The sequence below is a fragment of the Gymnodraco acuticeps genome, unplaced genomic scaffold (genome assembly GCF_902827175.1).
Source record: "Gymnodraco acuticeps unplaced genomic scaffold, fGymAcu1.1, whole genome shotgun sequence".
In the NCBI taxonomy this organism is placed as follows: Eukaryota; Metazoa; Chordata; class Actinopteri; order Perciformes; family Bathydraconidae; genus Gymnodraco; species Gymnodraco acuticeps.
Genome location: NW_022992130.1, coordinates 1,281,607 through 1,302,005, shown reverse-complemented (window position 1 = coordinate 1,302,005; position 20,399 = coordinate 1,281,607). Strand labels below are relative to the sequence as shown.

At 41.8% G+C, this 20,399-nt stretch overlaps 1 protein-coding gene across 1 annotated transcript in view; it reads left to right on the top strand.

Moving 5' to 3' along the window:
• Positions 1–18,121, top strand: part of LOC117538205 (semaphorin-4G-like) — a 29,446-nt gene extending 11,325 nt beyond the window's left edge. Inside the window, exons 3-16 of the mRNA XM_034203779.1 lie at positions 3,870–4,018; positions 5,218–5,280; positions 5,370–5,468; positions 5,622–5,715; positions 5,794–5,907; positions 7,100–7,254; positions 8,082–8,257; positions 9,856–10,000; positions 10,918–11,140; positions 11,477–11,592; positions 11,729–11,883; positions 12,270–12,328; positions 13,142–15,773; positions 17,251–18,121. Coding sequence (XP_034059670.1) covers positions 3,870–4,018; positions 5,218–5,280; positions 5,370–5,468; positions 5,622–5,715; positions 5,794–5,907; positions 7,100–7,254; positions 8,082–8,257; positions 9,856–10,000; positions 10,918–11,140; positions 11,477–11,592; positions 11,729–11,883; positions 12,270–12,328; positions 13,142–14,151 — 2,558 coding nt within the window. The 3' untranslated portion in view covers positions 14,152–15,773; positions 17,251–18,121. The remainder of the gene's footprint in view (positions 1–3,869; positions 4,019–5,217; positions 5,281–5,369; positions 5,469–5,621; positions 5,716–5,793; positions 5,908–7,099; positions 7,255–8,081; positions 8,258–9,855; positions 10,001–10,917; positions 11,141–11,476; positions 11,593–11,728; positions 11,884–12,269; positions 12,329–13,141; positions 15,774–17,250) is intronic.
• Positions 18,122–20,399: the final 2,278 nt, after the last annotated feature.

The window sequence follows — 20,399 nt, the reverse complement described above, 5'->3', positions numbered from 1 at the left end:
ACAGATGTTCTCACGTTTCCACTTTGACTCGCTGGCTGCAATTCACTTTATAAGATCTACTTCTTCTTCTCTTTATCTAAACAGATGTCTTTCTTACAATAAATTACCCACTTACACTCATTATCTATCTTTCCCCCCTCCTCTTTCTATAAACCTCTTGATACCTTTATCTCTGTTTCTGTACATCATCTGTTAGTGCACCTCCCTCCCACAGGTCCTCCTCCACGACTCAGCTCCGTCACTCTCCTCCACTCCCCCTCCTCCACCATCAATCTCTCTACCTTTGCCCCTAAGCTCTGTCTCTTTTTCTCCATTTTTTTCTTCATTAGTTTGTACTTTTTCGTGGTTGCGCTGCCCTCTTTTTAATCCCATTACCTCGCCTTTACCTCAAGTCTTTGTTTCCTTTTCTTCCCCCCTCCCGATGAGAAGATTTTGGTATACAAACTTACCTCTAATCCATTTCATCTCTGTGTTTCTTAGCAACCCAAAAAGCAAAGACTCCTCCAAACCTGTGTGGGGTAGTTCAATCAATCACACACACGCACGCACGCACACACACGCACGCACACACAGTATTATGATTTGATAAATTCCAGTGAGGGTAAACGCTGGAAACACTAAGATTTAGCAGGTTGTGAAAAAAGAAAAGATTGTTGAATCTACCTTCACAATACACACACTGATTTCAACCTGACCATTTTTTGGGGGATTAAAAGTCTTTGGCTTACTTATTCAGAACCACCCGTAGGCCCGTCAGAAAATTCAAACTGTAAACAAGCCCTGACACTCGAGTGTGAATTCGCATATAAGGCTGTCACGTCACAGCCCGTCACCTAGAGGTTCAGCGAGTGTGTGTGCTTGCGTGTGTGTGTCCCTGAACACTGTGTACTTTGCTGATCAGCTGAGGTACCTCCAAGTGTTTGCTCGGTAAATAATATCATCTGGGCTTCTCTCTGCCCTCTTTTTCTTTCCCCATAAAATGAATCAAACTGGTGTTTTCTTGCATGGTCTTATAAGCCAAGGCTAAAACGTGCTGTCAAATACATTTAATAAATCTTCCTCTGCTGCGTCACACTTTCTGTGAGGTAGTTTTCAGTTACATGGCTCCAGCTGTCAGGCAATGTGTGTCCTAATACTTGGATTACACCGAAGAAAAACCCAGGCTTTGTCTCTGCTGTAATGCATTTTCCTCACTAACAATGAGGACCTCGTATCACGTAGGTAAAGCTATTGTTCCAAAAATCCTATAAAGCTAAGACTCTCCTTCCTCCTGCTGAGAATGAAGGAGGAAAAGTAAACACCTGTTCACTCAGGAGGAGTCTCGGATGGAATCTGACTCCTGCTGAAGTTAGAGGAGAGGATTGTGTTTTGCAGCGGCTGATGGGAATCTTAATGAAAGCGTACTTGATAACCATGCAGTCTTCGGTGAGGATGCTGAGGGGCTGAGGTATCAAGAAGGCCAATACTTTTCTTTTTGGCCAAGTGGAGCTACTGCATTTAACATTTAGGTTTCCTCAGCTGATAATAAAGCCTGTTCAGCATAAGTCACGTCAGACATTTGTTTACATTTCTTTTGTAATGTTCTCTGTTTGGTCACTTCACAGTTGGAGATGTTGTGGTTTTAACATGCCTAGCGGTTCTTTATAGTGTGTGTGTGTGTGTGTGTGTGTGTGTGTGTGTGTGTGTGTGTGTGTGTGTGTGTGTGTGTGTGTGTGTGTGTGGTGTGTGTGTGTGTGTGTGTGTGTGTGTGTGTGTGTGTGTGTGTGTGTGTGTGTGTGTGTGTGTGTGTGTGTGTGGTGTGTGTGTGTGTGTGTGTGTGTGTGTGTGTGTGTGTGTGTGTGTGTGTGTGTGTGTGTGTGTGTGTGTGTGTGTGTGTGTGTGTGTGTGTGTGTGTGTGCGTGCGCACGCACGCACGCACGCACGCACACAAGCTAAGTGGAGTCATGAACGATCGTATGTTGAGAACTTACGTAACCCTCTGACATCGCATGATCGCAGCCAGGGACTTCATAAATATGTCCTGCACGCGTTTGTATACTGTGTGTGCTGTACAGCATATCTCTTTGCTGAGTGTTTGTATGAGTGAACCTCATTAGTATCTGGTCCTGTCAAAACAGATGCATCCCAATATAGCCTGGAAAACTTGACGGGGGACATGCACTCAAAGCAAAGAAAACTCAAACCACAGAAACCCACATTAAGTCGACGTGGACCTCTGATGTTGTGTTGGGCCTCTTTTCATTATCTTCCTCTTCCTCAGTGGAGCTCTGTAGAATGAGCATAATCCCCTTAACTTGAATCTTCCATGGTTGGGTTTTAATTTCACTCTGGTCAGGGCAATATAGAGCTATATATAAAACTGAGAAAAGCAGAACATTTGGTTTGTGATGCTGGAGCCATCAGATGTGTAAGGAGATGTATTGATGCTCTGCTGGGCTAATATGTATGGAAATAGTCCTCCTATTTGACTTTGTTGACATTGAATTTTCCTTAATGATACTAGTGATAACTATTGGATGCCTTGTCATGAGATCTGGTGAAAACATTTATATTCAGTGATGCTGAATGAATATTTGTTTGTCCAGTTATGTATGTTTCATGTTCTTTGTGTGTGGCTACCTTCATGTTCCCCTTAGGAGGAGTCTTGTCAATTTGGTGATCTCAGATTTTTCATAAATTGCCATTATTTAACCCAAATGTTTCAATACTTTGGTTTATAACCTAATAACTGTAACACTAACCTTAACTCATACTTTTTGTTATTACCTTTATTTTTTTTAAACAGAAATTCAGGAAAACAAAATAAAATGGTTTTGTTTGGTTGTTTTGATGATGGAACGCCAGGAAACAGGCATAAAGGAAATGTCTTCCTAAAATGTTGCATCTGTCAAAAAGCAGCTATTGATAATATATCTTGCATTTCCCATTTTCTTTGGTACCGTGTATTTTTCCTATTTCTGAATAAACACAGGGGGCGTTGAGGTCATATAAAGCAATTTTCGGTGCAGCTGCAGTATAATGGAGTTTAATAGAATAGTTTTTTCTAGCATTCTTAAAAAAAATTATTCCAAAGTTTGTCCCTGAAATTCAAAGAGCGGGGCCTTCTTAGCGCTTTGCTCTGACGTTTGGCAATCATACAGCGAGAAAGCCATTACAGAAGATGAATAGATTTCTATTGCTCCTTTTATCCTCATACTGTCAGGTATCTGATGGAAATAACTTTATGCATATTAAGTGATTTCCAAAGGCATTCACTGAGATGGGTTGGTGTACGAATATCTAGGTTTTTTGTGTTAAAATGATCCATCAGAATCCCGATGAATATGTTCTGTTAATAGCTAAGCGCACATGACACCGTATCTCTCCATCCTCCCTACAGAGAAGGAAAAGTCAACATCTTGAGTGTCTGAGAAGATGCCAATGTGGACAGAGGATGCTTTTTCTCTGAAAAGTTGTTTTTGTTAACCCACAGTTTTTCCCAAAGAGACAACCCATAATCAATGGCAGCAGAGGACAGTGTTTGTGCTGAGAAATGCCCAGGTGGTAGTGTGTGTAGCCATGAGACTGAGGGGCTGTTTCTAACAATGGCACTGTCCACAAATCACACAGTGGATCCAATACTCCATATCATCTGATTTCTGAGGAAGAACAATACAAGGAGAAAGACTGGAACATTTCTATTGGGTTTTGCCCACACTCCTATTCAGTGCATCTCATTGGTGATTCAGCCAGTGTGGTGGATGTCTGTGATGTGTTTTGTAAATTACATTAGAGGCTGCTTTAATAAATAGATGTAGCAGAAGCAGCCAAGGCGTTACAAAAGATCACATTCATTACAATCCAATTCTCCTCTCCTCTCCTCTCCTCAGGTCTCCAGGGCTGCAGGCGTTTCCAGTCGTCTGCATCCAACTACAGCACCATGTTGCTGGAGGCTGACGGTGAGCGTCTCTATGTCGGGACACGGGGGGCTGTATTCGCTCTCAATGCCTCTGACATTTCAGCCAGCTCTGCTCTCACTGTGAGTTTGTTTTGTTTTGTTTCTGTAATGCTTCATGTCGTGCTCCTCCCCGCGCCATAGCTGCCACGCCACGGCTTCATTTGCATTCCACAGCGCAGGAACTTTTTGAGGCAACCAAATCTCATTTTGAGGAAAAACTATTTATTCCCATGACACCCCTTGTGTGTGTAGTCAGATTACTTTAAACACAATTACTCACAGTTTCCCCACAGGAGCATCTTGCTGCATAAACTACATATTAACGAGAAAAGAAACACAAACTAGTGTATGTTCTCACTGTAACTTGAAATAGATACAGCTTTTGTGTTGTCATCCAAATGTTGAAGCATGTTGACACAGAAATAGTTTCTAATTCATGCCGTAATGAGCATACTACCTCAACTCAGTGTTGGCAGTTTTAACTTAGCACCCCACAGAGCCAACAAACAAGAGGCTGGTTTCAAATGTCATGACATCAGGAGTTATTCCAAAAACAATGCTTCCATTCCAGACATAAACCAGAAGAGTAGAACAGCTGCTATTTTTAGATTGATTGATTTTCATCATGATCTTGTATCGTATTTCTGCGCAGGGTAGATGCAGAAAGCCACGGATCAATAAATGTGTCGCTTTGGCGTCACCAAGTCAACTAGAACTAAAATCTAAATGACTTATAAATAATAAATCATGTCCTTTGATAATGGCAACACTGCCTGTTTCCATTTCCTTATATTTGCTTTCCTGGACTGCAGCATTGATCTTGTTGTTAAAGTAGAGCAGGAAGATGTCGTTAAATTTGACCGTCTCCTTAAGCACCAGTAGAAGCTAAAAATACTCTTTCATTTGTCGTGCTGCTGTGTTTGTTACTTGACGACAACCTGACGTTAAGCTGATATGCTAATTATGTTAATACAACATTGGTGTATGTCGTAAAGTACAATTGCTGATGTGTGCGTCACTCCCTCACAAACAATTCTGCGTTGCCACCTTTAAATACGTTTCAACTTTCTCTGTTACATAAGAGTACACAAATATACTGCTGTCCAACAACAAAGTAAATTCAGATGCTGGTTGTGAGATCAGAATTGTTAATTATATGAATTATTAAAGCAGAAAAGAGATTAGTCTTAGTGTTCTGCTCAAATGTATGCAGGGCAGTGATATGAAACCATCTAACTTGCCTCTTTCTGTCTCACTGTATGTTATGTGATGTGTGTTAGATTGAGTGGGAAGCCTTCCCCGAACATAAACGTCAGTGTCTGCTCAAGGGAAAAGACAATAAGGTAGGCATTTAGTTGTTCTTTCTCCTGAAGTCTTTTTACTTGATATTCCTCACTGTAATATGTTTTCTGACTTTCTCTTCCTCTTCCAGACGGAGTGTTTTAATCACATTCGCTTCCTCCAGAGGTTCAACTCCACTCATCTCTACATGTGTGGGACGAATGCCTTCAGACCCCTCTGTGCTTACATAGTATGTCAATGCAACACATTACAACACCTCCAGTGTTGTTGAGTATATATCATATTTTATTTCTTATCGGAATTATGTGGGGGTTTTCTGTAATTCCTCATGTCTGATTTCAAGGGGTTGAATATATTTCTCTTTCACAAATGTTTTTTTTAGGACGAGAAGAGGTTTGTGATGTCCTCTAAGCCTGAGGAAGGCAGAGACAAATGTCCATACGGCCCGACAACAGGCTACACTGCTCTCATCATTGGTAAGACTTTCAGGAGTTGTGAGTCACCTCCAGAGTTTTACAAAACAATAAAGAAGCTAATTCATTGATTTCCTTCAGACCAGCAGATGTATACAGCTTCCCAGTACGAATTTAGGAGCTTTCCAGATATACGGCACTTCTCTCCATCCCCCACACTGAAGACAGAGGACGCCCCCACACGCTGGCTTAATGGTGAGTTAACCTCAGGGGATAATACTAGCATGTTATGGTGGCAGATCTGCTAACGTAACCACAGTAACTCAGATCCTGATTCTTCATCACTTGATTTAAAATACATGTTTTCCATTTCCTTACTTCTTACCCGTTGCTTCACACATTTTTAAAGCATTACAACTTACACTCACAATTTTGTTTAAGTCCAAATTGTATTTAATAACTTATATTATCTCTTGAGTGATCCTCTAATACCACCAGTTAAACATCTGTTGTAATTCCCTCGAAGCACAGGCAGACACAAGTGGCTTTCTCATAACGGGTTTATTCCTCCGAATCCACCTTGAAAACTACACAAACAAACAGTATAAATGACAAACATAGTTTTGTGTTAGACACACAATAACATGCACAGCATGTGAGATAATAAACATAAAAGTAATACAAACACAACAACATACCTCGTTGGGCTGCATGCTCTGTAAACAGAGGGAAGTATTCTTCAGTTCTCTTCACAACTTATATGTATAAGAATACAAAACTAACGGAGCTTTAAGTATCCGTGCATCTTACTCTGAGGGTGCTTCTCATGTTCTCGCTCTCTAACTCACGCGAGAACAGCATAATGAGACGTGAGCTTGGACTTCAAAATAAAAGACGAAATATTGCACGCATGAAACATTACAACAATAATTATTATTACACTTAGAAAATACACATTACAGTTAAATTATGAACATGTCAAGGCTGCACTTACATCTGTGGTGATAAGTACAGCCTCACAAAGCCCTAGCTGACTGCAGCCACTTATTTTTGATAAAATATCCCTCCATACACCTGTTGCACCATACACAGTTTAGGGATGAAATGGTCAAACAAATGTGATGTTTTGCAGATAACTGAAGCATCTACAGTAGCATCATCTCCTTTTATCGCTCTACCATCTGTTCAATGAATTCAAAATGTCTTAGTACTGGGATTTAAATGCATCTCCCCCATCTTAGAAGTAGCCGACAGATTAGTTTAAGATCCTTATCGACATTTTTCTCACATTTGACTGTTTTGGTGAAACAACTCAGGTAGTATAAAACATAAATAGTTTGTTCAGGGCAACTCCAATACCCACTCTCAGGTCATACAAGCAGTATGTCAGCTGCTTTGTTAATGCATTTGTCAATAGGAAATAAATATATGTTTTCCTCCCATACAGAGGCCGACTTTGTGGGCTCGGCGCTGGTGAGGGAGAGTTTGAGCAGCAGCACGGGCGATGATGATAAGATCTACTACTTCTTCACGGAGAAGAGCCAGGAGCAGACGACGACCTACAGCCACAGCAGGGTGGCCCGAGTGGCTCGCGTTTGTAAGGTGAGTGGTGATTTAAAAAGATGCAGGATATGATTTACAGCATGGAGCCTTGCATCAGAATAGCTTGAGTGAATTCTCGGTTGATGACAGGAGCGGCTGCTATAATAGATGAGGAGCTGAATGGGGAATGCATTTGAAACAGGCAGAGTGTGTTGCTGAGTCAGTGTGGCTCAGAGTGAGAGGGATGGATGACTGCAGGGGGAGAGACTGTTTAGCATCCTCTACTGCCTAAAACGTGAACGATGTGAATGGCCTGTTGCTCAGGAAGGACTTAAGTATTGTAATGACTAGCTGTACAGTGTAATGACCTTGTTTTTCTCTCGCGTTAAAAGGAAGTAAGCTTTCAATGAAGTAAGCTCTCTGCGAAAGCTTGGAAGCATATTTGCTTTTGTCCTCTTTATAGAAATGCCTTGGGTCGACATGTGCAGCATTTGCAATTTGCCACAGGCTGAATACAATTAGAAGTTCAAATCAAAGGGCAAGATGATGTGAGTTGCAGGATTTCCAAAAATAATTATGGCTTTGAGTCAACCTATCAAGAAGTGTTCAACCTTCAGGTGTCAATCGAGGAATAAAACACACACATCAACAAACCTGTAGATCACAGCGGGGAGTCTAAACTATGGGGAGCCATAATCCTATTTGAAGTATCGGTATTGCTTTCCCATGCCGTCTGTTGCACTCTTTAGGAGGTTTACTTCCCCTTGTCTGCCACCTTGAGCCGAGTGTTCAGTTTGTCTTCATTTACCCAGGCCTTACCTCATATAACCCTCTCTTCTCCTCTCCCTCCTCCTCCTCCTACTTTCTTCCCACTCTTCTTTCCTCAGGGGGACCGGGGAGGCCGTTTAACTCTCCAGAAACGGTGGACGTCCTTCCTCAAAGCCAGGCTGACTTGTTCCCTGCCCGAGTACGACTTCCACTTCAACATGCTGCGCAGCGTGTTTGTCATGCCTGGCCGCACGCCGCAGGACACGCTTTTCTACGGCATTTTTGGCCTGGAGTGGTGAGTGATTTCTCAATCTCCGGCTGGGAATGCAAATGTAAAAGAGTGAGATAAAAAGACGAGAGGCACTAATCAATACATCGAGAAAGTCGAAGGAGACGGGGAGGAACGAGATAAAAGAGAGAGGCAAGACTAAGTGAACCTTTTCAACCCAACAATATGAGAAAAAGAAGATGGATGGAGGAGTTTTACAGCAATTTGAGGAGAGAATATTCCTTAGAAATGCAGGTTTAAAGAAATGAAAGACAGTTACATAGAATCAAACTGGTTTACTCCTCTCTGAAGCTGATAAGAAAATACCAAAATAGAAAGTTGTACCTTTTTATGTAAACAACCTTGGTTAGCTAATGCCAGTGACAAAGTTATTTCCGGTGGCTTCTTCCCAATAACGGAGCGTCCACACAGCAGCGTGCGTTGACGCTTGGAGGTGGGCGTATCTGAAGCTTGGGGATTTTTTGCGAGCAACACGACCAACAACCAATCACATGAATCTCCCGCCCCCGACATACAAAGCAATAGCAATGTTAAAACGAAGTAAACTGAATATAAAATCCCCAAACAGGCGAAAACCTACCAGTTTCACCCACTGTCTCTGCCTCCTCCCTCCATGCCTCGCTCCTCCGGTTTGTATCCCGGTAGATGAACAGAGACTGATCATACAGCACCGGGTGATTCACTACCGCTACAATGAATTTCCCCTCAATTTTTTTGAATATGAGGAAATGACCTGCGTAGTCTCTCCCAGCATACACGCGGTTTGATTGGCTATGCGATTGTACTGGCAGATTTGAATAAACGGGATTTCATTGGCTGACGCCTCCATCGAGGCGTCAAAAGTTGAACATTGCTCAACTTTTGACGCCAGCTACGCCAGCAACGCTCCACGTCGCTTCCCAAAATGCATTTCGGCTAAAAGTGACGTCACCCCATTCAAAGTGAATGGGCAGAAGCGTTGGAAGCTTCAACGCACGCCGCTGTGTGGACGGGCCGTAAAAGCATTTCCATGGTCCCCAATGAAATGCTTTTAATGTGAAGCCATAGAAGCAGAATATGTTGGGTGTAACTGGAGCCGAAGAGGGAACAGCCAGGCTTTTATGGTCAAGTTGGCCTCTACAAAAGTAGCTACTATGCAGAGAGATAACCCCTGAATACATTAAATGCATGTATGATTGATTTCATAAAAACGTGTAGATTATAACAGCCCTTTCAGGAAACTAATTATCTTTCTTTCTCTATCTGCTTAGAAGTGAATGTTATTCCAAAGCAAAATGTTTTGTGGTTTGTAAAGAATGAACAAACACTGATTATCTTGTCTCCACTACACCTCTCTGAAACCTTTTTGTAGTTCCCTCCTCCTTCCCTCCTACTCTTCACAGAGATGTATGACTCCTAATAATCTCCGTACTATCTCTCGACAGTGCTCATCCCCTCCCCCGTGCTTTCCTCCCATTTTATCTGTCTCCATCTTTTAGGTGAGCCACTGCTCGACTGTACTTCTTCTGCCGTCCCTATGGCAACACTGGGTTTACTGCTGTTATTGTTCGTTGCTTGTGCTCTGGTCTTTTTCTCACTCTGTGTGTGTGTGTCGCTGTCTCTAGGAAAAACGTGAAGGCATCTGCGGTGTGTCGGTTTTCTCTGACTGAAGTCCAAGAGGCCTTTCAAGGACCTTACATGGAGAACCAGGACTCTGGCTCTAAGTGGAAGGAATACACTGGAAAGATCCCTGACCCTCGACCTGGATCGGTAAACACTCACACACACAGAGGCTCCACTGCTGCCCCCTCAGCCTCTTAAACACTACATAAAGTGAAACCGGATGTACTTATATGTTTCTGTTTTCTTCAAGTTTGTATCTTCTTGGTCAAATGCACTTATTGTAAGTCGCTTTGGATAAAAGCGTCAGCTAAATACAATGTAATGTAACATAAAGCACCAAAGAACTGTCTCACTAGTCTGTGGCCTTGGAGGATACTCACCAGAAAACTGTAACAGAGAGCAGATGAAAGTAAAGATGCATGAGTAAAGATGGAGGGAAAATGATAGCGAGGAACCTCGAGGATGAAGCTTGACACACCACCAGCTTATGTCACTGAAACCCATTTCCATGGCGATTAACTCCAGCCCGTAGCTTTGGCGACAATGGCTTATTGCGGCAGTCTGGGTCGCAGCATCGTTAGCAGGAGCAGACATTATCCACTGTAGTGTCACTGCAACACTTTGTAGGACTTCATTTTAACGTTGCTATTAAAACGAAAAGGAGAGACGGTCAAGAGCTTTAAGTCGGGAGCGTGAAAGCCTGTTAGAGGAGCTGGCTGTAGAGAAGCCGTTCCCTTAGTCAGGTGCTGAGAGAGCTGAGTCGCCCGCATGTCAGCTCAAAGCAGCTGCTTGACTTACAGTCTCATTGTTGGCCATGTAAAAAGCAGCGTCTTCCCCAGACACTATTTTCAACAGGCACGCATTTTCCTCTTGATCCTTTAATGTTCCCTGCAGACCATCTCGCTGAGACTCATCACATCCTCCCTGCCTTCCACCATCCATCTCTATTTACAGAGAACTTTATTACAAATTAGATCAAATGTCTCTCTTCTCCCTGCAGCCCACGTTGTTACTTGTTCATCACCCTTCCTCTCATCGCTCTATTTGACATATTTTCCCTGCAGTGTATAACTGATTCTCTGAGGGCCAGGGACATAAACGTCTCCACCTCCCTGCCTGATGATGTGCTGAACTTCGTCAGGAGGCATCCTCTGATGTCCCAGCAGGTCCAGCCTTCAGACAGACGGCCTCTTTTGTTCAGGCGGACCACAGACTACACACACATGGCCGTACACATGATCCAAGGCGTAGATGAAAACACATACCATGTATTGTACATGGGCACAGGTGTGTAGGAGTTATTGTCGGGTATTCATGTGTGCTATCTGTAGTAGTAACAATCTAAAACTTAAAGAGAATTGATTCCACTCCGGTTTGTAAGGCTGCGTTTTCAATCACACTCAATGTTATAATCAATTACCCATCTTTCAAGTTTTAAAGGTTTGCATGTTCATTTATTTAGCATACTGAAATTAATACAAATCAATTGTGACCTTAAAGGAAGTAATATATTATGATGTCTTTTACTTACTGACAGAAATTCCTATAATATTCAGCTTGTAGTACAGGCTACTGAGTATATTTGTCCTTAAATGTGTCTCCTCTTTTGTGTGCTTCTCTCAGATGAAGGCTGGTTACATAAAGCTGTAGAAATCGAGGGTCAGCTTCACATTATAGAGGAGCTTCAAATATTTGAAGAACCTCAACCTGTGAACAACTTGCTGCTGTCTGAAAAACAGGTAGTGGGTTTAACCATTACATATTCTCTCTCTCTCTCACTCACTCACTCACTCACTCACTCACACACACACACACACACACACATCAAAGGAGGATCTTGGCCCTTCAGTTTTTAAATCCTCTCTCCTCCCACAGATGAGTGTTTACGTGGGCTCTCCATCCGGCGTGGTGCAGCTTCCTCTCTCTAACTGTCAAAGATACACCTCCTGCTACGACTGCGTGTTTGCCAGGGACCCTCACTGTGCCTGGAGCGGAGCCCAGTGTGTGGACGTAATGGCACAAACAAACAGGTGGGTGCTGGCGGGTATTTGTGTGTGTGTGTGAGATCAGGTGACAGAAGTTTGACCCTTTAGTGTGTTTTGATTTGACAAACGCCAAGTATTACAGCGCCCTGTCACAGTGTCAGCTCTGGATCTGTTGCATAATCACAATGCTGGATACTTGATGTTTGCTGTGATAGTCAACAGAGCATGTGTACTTAAAGGGTACTGATACAACCAGGACAGATTTGATTACTCAGTAAAACACTGTTATTGAGGCAATACGTTATACGAGACAGATATAACACAAAGTAGAAGTAGGAGGAAAAAGAGATCCCAGTATATGTAACAACAATGTTTATTATGTGTTTATCCTTTGCACTATACACTTCTATTATGTTTTCTCCCCCTCACAGATCCACTTTAATCCAGGATATCCAGCAGGGCAGCAGAGGTTGTGAAAACACACAAGACGGTATGTAGAAATCGCATCTGCAGCTTTGAAAATAAAATGTGCTTTTAACGCAGTGAATGATGAAAAGGAGATTTAAAAATAGAGAATGTTAGGAGGGACTCAAAAGACGTTTGGCTGTCATCAGATGGCACGAAGGCTTTGAAAGTTGATTATGCACACTTCGTTGGCAAAATCCTCCTTTCCCTTTTCTAATCACATTTATGCCATCTCTGGAGAGAATTCTGTTTGATATTCAAGTCAGGAAAATGCCTTCTCTCGCTTTACAATTGCAATCCGATAAAAATGTAGCTTTCTCTGCTTTATCATTGTTCGCTCTCTGTACAAAGTTACACAGTGGCATAAATGAGAAATGAAAGATATGGAATTGAAGTTTATGCCTCAATAACTTCAGACAGCATAGTAGGTGTTTAGTAATCGACATATAGGAATCAGATGATAAAAAGGCTAAAAGGAACACTCTATAAATTGATGATGGTTAATTACTATTAAGCGGGATAATTATGAATATTCTGTAAGTGTCTTTAAAAAGTGTCTTCATCGCTATCACTGGAGAAAAGCGATAAATAAAGCCTGATTGAAAAAAATACAGGAATTATCACTTTCGAAAGAACCCTCTTCCACAATGTGTGAATAATTTGAAATGATTTCACAGTTTCTTTTAGAGAATATAAGATAAAAGGACTCCAGGTTATTTAGCGCCACAATAATAGCTTTAAGCATATGTTGATGATTATGTCGATATGATGTGAATTACAATTATTTCCGGTAAACTTTATGCAAAAGTAGACTCACTCTTGAGCATGTGTGTTGCAGACATTGTGGTGCGTGGCCGCTCTGTGCGTGTGGGCGATGACGTGCTGCTGCAGTGTGAGCTCAGCTCCAACCTGGCGACACCGCTCTGGACTCTGGACGGCAGTGAGCTGCAGGGCTACGGCCTCCATTCTGGATTCAGAACCGGCACCGACGGCCTGCTGATCATCGAGGCCCGGCAGCACCAGAGCGGCTTGTACACCTGCTACGCCGTCGAGAACAGAATCAAGGTCGCTCTGGTTGCCTACAATGTCACCATCCGCCTGGATCTTCCCCCTCCTCCACCTGTTGCACCAACACAAGACACTTACAGTTTCTTCGCCACTCTGCCCGAACCCACTGAGCATCCCTTCACTGAGAGACCCCTCCCACCCAACCCGGCCCCTCTCCTCCCCCACTCAGATCTGCTCTCCCCCCGCAATATGGAGGCCATGTATCTATCCCTCATCACCATCCTCGGAGGCCTGTGTGTGGTCCTCACCGTGGTCCTCGTCTACGTTGGCTTCTGCCTGCGTGTGGGCAACCAAGGGAAGTACTCTCTACGAGCCGCAGCTTCTGCCTACCCCAACAATAAGAGGCAACACAGGAACAGGAAACAGCACAGAAACTCTGCCCACATGGAGCTGAAGACCATCTCGAGCCACTGTAACGGCAACGGCATTTGTAATGGCGGTTCAAAGCAGCACAAAGGTGACATCCAGGACGGTGGCTTCCTGCAGATCGTCCCCGGTGAGGCCCATTTAACACCCAATAAGGAGCCTCCTCCCCCGGCCCCGCCTCTCCCACCCACCCCACAACATCCCTCTCCACAGTGTATGTTCCCCAACGGGCTGTCGGCCACGCTGCCCAGCGTCCTGAGGAGGATGAATGGAAACAGCTACGTGCTGCTGAGGCAGAGCGAGTCTGAAAACACTTCCCCGCACGGCTACTCCTTTGCCGAGGAGCTCAACAAGATGTTAGAGAAGAGGAAACACACTCAGCTGATGCCCAGGCCGGACGAGAGCTCTGTGTAGAGAGCAGCTCCCCCTGTGGTGGGCAGACTGCTGAGCTCTTACCTGGTGCTGAAGTGCCTGTCATATGACTCATTATTGTAGAGGACTAACGCAATGCGAGTCATAACTAAATTCTTTAATTTGGATTTTCTTTTGTCCAAAAAGAGACGTTTATTCTTTTTGAGCTGCTTGCCAACCTCAAAGGTCCCATGTCATGGCCATTTCTACTGATCATAATTCCATTGTTGAGGTCTACTAAAATAGATTTATATTGTGCAATTTTCCAAACTCACATTGGTTTCTCACAGCATCTCTGTATAGTATGTGTATTCACTCTCTGTCCTAAACGGCTTGTTGGAGCTCCTGCTAATTCCCAAATGTCCCAATGCATAACAAGTAATAATGAAGAATGACATTGAAGGACTGAGCATAAGAAAAAAGTGCAATCTACCTCGCCTCAATACTGCCCATGTAGACTTTGGCAGTTAGTAATCTGATCCACAAAGCACAAAGACGCACACAGACTCCACAAGGAGCCCCATGGGAACATAAATACATGTGAAGACTTCTGCTGGTGGCCATATTTGGCTCGTTTCAAACTGGAGGGCAGCTAGCCAAAGTTTGTTTGCACTGACAAGTGCACAGATGGCCTATGCATCTTTAAAACATGACATTCACACGTTCTAAATATTGAGGGAGATGGATGTGGTGCGCAAGGGAATATGGTTTGCAATTGTTTCACTTTAATACTGACGTAACTACTTGCAATAACCATCACCAAATAATCTACAGTAACTCATAACACTTTACACCAGCCATTATTAAGAAATGGTGAACTAATCATTATTTAATATGACTATTAACCATCATTTGGAACTAAGCATTAACCAAAGTGATTGAATCGTTATTGAAATAATCATACTTATTTAATTGTAAATATACAACAATATTATTCATTATAACAGTCAATTGTCGGTGGTTAAATTCATTTTTTGCCACTATGAACAATTTGTTGTTAATGACCTGACCTCATATGCAGGTAACCTTGTTTCTTTTTCGAATATTTGCAAATAAAAATAAGTATAACTGTAATTTACAGTTGCAGCCGAGGCTCACAATCCATCATGGTTATAAATGGTGAAGCCTCTTTGTAATTGTTCTACTCATGTGGCCATTAAACATAAATGTACATAAACAAATTGGTCCATATGATATATACAATACGCTTTTTAAGAAAGAACAAGGAAGTAATCGTATTAAACCTTTTGGTAACTTAAGAAATATTAAGTAGTGATTATTTCACCAAGGGGTCGTAGACATCCTGAAGAACTATGACAGTATTATTATTTTTAATGCACTTTAAATATCAGTTTTAAAGCGCTTTGACAAAGGTATGCACGCTATTACGGAGTCTGCAACATGTCAAGAACCAGCCGGACGGAGGAGCCCTCTGATTGGCTGTTTGTCTTCATGAAGAGCTGCAGCAGTGAAGGCCAACGCTCTGTGTTTCGGACCCCGTCTGACTCGAGTGGATTAGAAGGAAAACCCTGACTGTGACTCAGCTGAGACTCAATCCACCCCGATGGGACTAACACGCAGAACGACAGACTGAGGGACCCAGCGTTAGCCAAGAAGCATCAAAGGTAAACTGTTTTCATATCACATCTCCTACACTGGCACTTTGCCAAACAAGCACTCAAAGAAATACATCATGGATTGAGAGTGTGTGGACACTGCTCCGGTGTTTTAATGACTCGTAACATACAGAACACAATGTTATCTCACAGTTTACTGGACCAAGAAACATCTGTAAAACATCTGTTAGCTAACAGCTTGTTGACTGCTTGGTTGTTTATACTTTGTGAGTTTAGGTTCAGAGATGTCCAAATAAAAACAGCCTGATTCTCAGTTACATCAAACAGCATATTTACATTATGAGAGGAAACCAACCATGGAAGACTTTAAAAAGGAACCTCAAAGGTAGAGCTGCAGCAGTTACTCATCAACAAGATAGTAATTGCAAACAATGTTGATGGTTGCTTCATCATTTAGGTACATTTTTTATGAGAAAGTGGCAGAAAATGCTCTTTGTCAAATATAGAGATTTGTTTTTATCATATTAATCTCGTTTTCTGGGATTTTTGAAAGGAAAAAATTAGATATCTTAAGACATCATCTTGGACATTAATCATTTTTAACAGTTTACAAACATACAGACCCATTGAATAATCAGCAATGCAATTCATGGTTAGTTACAGCCTAAATCCAAGACATCAAGGATTTAAACTACATCCTTGAACCTCTCAGACTCTCGTTTTCATTCCAGACATTTCTTTTGCAGCTCTTTCTCGACAAATTGAAGATGATATATTAATCTTCTACTTGTATCAGTATCATTTAGTATCACACGGTTTTATATTCCTCATCAGTTTCCTCTTGCTGCATCCTTTGTTTTGCTCCTGTCAGAGGGCAGCATTAATGAAACACCCGTCCGACCTTATTGCTGAATGAGAGAGAGACAGAATGAGTTAGAGATCTCACCAGAGATTTACAGTGTGAAACACGCTCAGCTCCCAGTTATCATCTCAACCCTCAGGGTCACACTGCTTCTGTATTTTATTACTGTATGTGAAAAAAATAAGTGCAAAAGAATCTCGATTACATATAGACACAGAAGGATTCATACACAACCATCGATGATCCTGAGGCTCGCTTGCATTACCCCAAGTCTGATTGAATCTAGCAGCCCTGTGATGTCAGAGTGTGAGGCGTTGTACGTGCTGTTCAATATGCCAAACCTTCCAGTCAGCAGCTCTGATCAAAGACATGAAAGAAGAAGGGTGAAGCTGCACACTTTAAAGCTTTCATTAAAGCCCTTTGACTTCATTTTTAGAGATGAACACAACAGCCGTGGTGTCATCATTTGCAAAGTTTTCATTCCCTTCTCCTGCAAGAACACTTAAAATCCATGTTGCATATATCTAAATCCTTTGAGCTATGTTTTAAATGCCCGGGCCACATATCCTGCTGTAATTAGTTTTTAAAATACCTTAAAATAGAGACACATTTCTGACACTTACTGTATATGTTTTCCATATTTCTCCTTCTCTGTGTGCACAGGTCAGTTTGAGGTTCTCTTAATTTCATTCCCGGGACCCCTCCACCAGCGTCAGATGACCCACTGCAACAATGTCCTTTGAAATGAGCAGCGAAATGAAGTGGAGCATCATTAGTGACTGCAGGAGAGGAGAATAGCTGGATAAGGGCTCCAGCACGACTCTCTCTGCACCTACATCTCTTCTTCCCCACAACTGGAATAAATATGGTCGGTTGCAGTGTGTTACCGGTGACAGGGGCTCTTTGAGAGCATCCTCGCCTGTCTGATGCAAATACCAAACTCGTCGTATAATGACCTTTTTTCTCACACTTGCTGCATGAATTATGTTTTAACACTGCTGATCTTCATGAAACAACAAAGACTCAATGATTTAATGAAAAGTGCCAAGGTTGATGTTCAAAAAGAGCTTTTTGAGCCTTTTCTATGGCAAAAACCAGAATCAGAAAAGATTTCAACAAGAAGCGTATTTATTTTGTTATTTTGTACATTGTGTTTTGGAAGTTAATGTTGCTGTTTATTTGACACATGTGAGACACCCTCCTGACAAATGGGAGGATCACAAGTTTCCTGTGTTGCACAAAATGTGATAAATAGAAGCACGGTAGCCAAATGCATGCAGAGGTTGCACCACAGAATTAAATATTTATAAACTACCTACTAATAGGAGGAAGATACAGTACATCAATACACATATACACACTAACCTACTCAAGCTTTTATGTCACTGTAATCGCCACTTTTAATATCTCTATTTGCATGATACCCCATAATTGTGTACACGGTCATTATTTTACCATCACAAAGAAAAACAGGGCAGGGTTCCTTCGCATTTCAGTCATAATGTGTTCAAATAAAGCTTTGTACTTCAAACCATTCCTTTTCTCATTATTTCTTGTGCATATTTACAGTTTGCCTCACTACATTTCAGAAAGATAGTTAGATTCTGTTGTTTTGTAACTGAGAGGAAGAAAAATGTGGGTAAATATAATCTGCGGCACAGCCTGGGGCGGCAAAACAGAAAGGCACAGAGCGTTCTGGAGATGATGGTTCAGAACCACCTGGAAAACAGTGTTGATGACAAACCCAAACACACAGGAGGCCTGCATGTCCTAAGCCCTGTGAAGGCATTACGAGAGGATATGTAACCCGCAGCGTTTATAAAACTGCCGCCGTCCCCTTTTTTAATCTGAGCCTTCTGAACTGATCTTTCAGAAATGCCAGTCAATATATAACACGTATTTTCCCATCACCCATGTGACCTTTTCTCATGTTCCTGGGTGTGAGGCCAACAGGCAGCTTTCAGACAATAACTCAGCCGTTGTAATATATTAACGGCAGCACGCCAACACACCCATAAATAGGGACAGCCTTGTCATGCACACGCAGTCAAACGCAGCCAAAGGGTAATTTGTAAAAGAGCCAGGTGCCTGCAGTGCGTACAGCTTGACTTGTGATTAACAAACTGTCATGGTGTGCGCGATATTTACGTAATGCTGCCTTAGTTTGAATCTGGGTCATCAGGATCTCTTTTTGCCTCTCAAGTGGCAGAATAGAATAAATTCATTTATTGTTATTAAAATGTGAGGATTAATTCAATACTGGTGATTAGATGAGTTGGGTGCCACGAAACATAATATTCTTATTTTGCATGAGAACTGAAGTGATGAAAATTGTGAGTGTCTAAATGTACAAAACAGGTAGGCTACTGAGCACTAAGCAGCACAAGATTAATCTGACTGCACTATATCAACATCTACTTAATTAAAATATCATTTTGTAAAATATATTTATGTTGATGGCCCCACAGGTCTCTCACCTTATGTACTAAGTGTTTACCCAAGCGGCCCAAAAAATGATCTATCCTGTTTTTTTTAATATGGCAATCCTAATGACTTTTCTTCTTGCATCATCAGAACTAGTGATATCCACATCCTCTGTAGTTTCCTGTAGTGGACATCACCAAATATTAGCATGCGTTCCCTCCAAACTTAGACTTCATCCACAATTAATCACTTTAGCATTGTCATTGATAGCCTGTTAGCATGGTGGCAGTCTCAATCTTAGTCTAGTTCTCTACTGAATTACTGAATAATTGTACCTCTTGAGGCTGAAATGTATTTAAATGAAACAAGGAAAACAAATTGCTCTTTGGTTGAAGTGGTTACAATTTGACGACAACTTGTGATAAGTGTTTAAAGAAATGTTACTCTGTCTAAAGGAACCAATTCTAAAGATTGTATAGTGGAGAAGAGGTTTAACAGAATTAGTTTCCTGAATGTTTCTCTTCTCAGGCAGAGATACCAGACCTGCTTTGAACGAGCATTACATTCAAGCCACTTCTGATAATAGCTTGGTTAGGTGAGAAAAGTATAGAAAAACTGTAAAACAGACATTGACTGAATTGCTGAATATTATACACTTTGATCATTTATCATTTATCAATTTATAACTGTTTCTATGGTTATCGTTGGGCTTTTTCATTGTTCAGACACACTGATAGAGATGTATCTGCCTGGGCTTTTTGTAAAACTTTCCATCTCACACAAACAACCTGTCAGATAACCTAATCTAAGATTAAAACATCTATTCCTGGAGTAAATTTACACCTCAAAGAAAAATTCAACAAATCCTTTTTTCCTACTCGTGAATCCAAGCTTTGGAAACATGTCATCCCGGGAGAGACGGATAAAAGGGCTGTCGGTGACAAAGGAGAGTGAAAAATAAGATCTTAGCTTTTAGACAATCAATCGTGTATCAAGGTAACATTCACTGATCTAAAGTTGAAGGAGTAGCGAGTAGTAGTCATCATATTGTTGAGGATGCTTTTTCCCACTCCTCTTGTTCTTCTCTTTTGGTCACGCTGTCACTTTTCTCTCTGCTTTTCTTTGCCTCATTGATCTGTGCTTCTAAATGATCACTAAGACGTAAGCAGCTCTGCTTTTGTGTTTCTTGTGGTAACAATAACAATGGAAAGACGCACCCAAACAAGCATGTGTCCAAATACATAATAAACCATAGATGCTACAGAGGCAAATTTCATAATGGAAAAGCAAAGCCAGTGTGACTCATTAAGATTGGCGAAGGACAAACGCCTTTAACATTACTATTGCGCACATCTTCTGAATACACTCACGGCTTTGTGATGGGACTA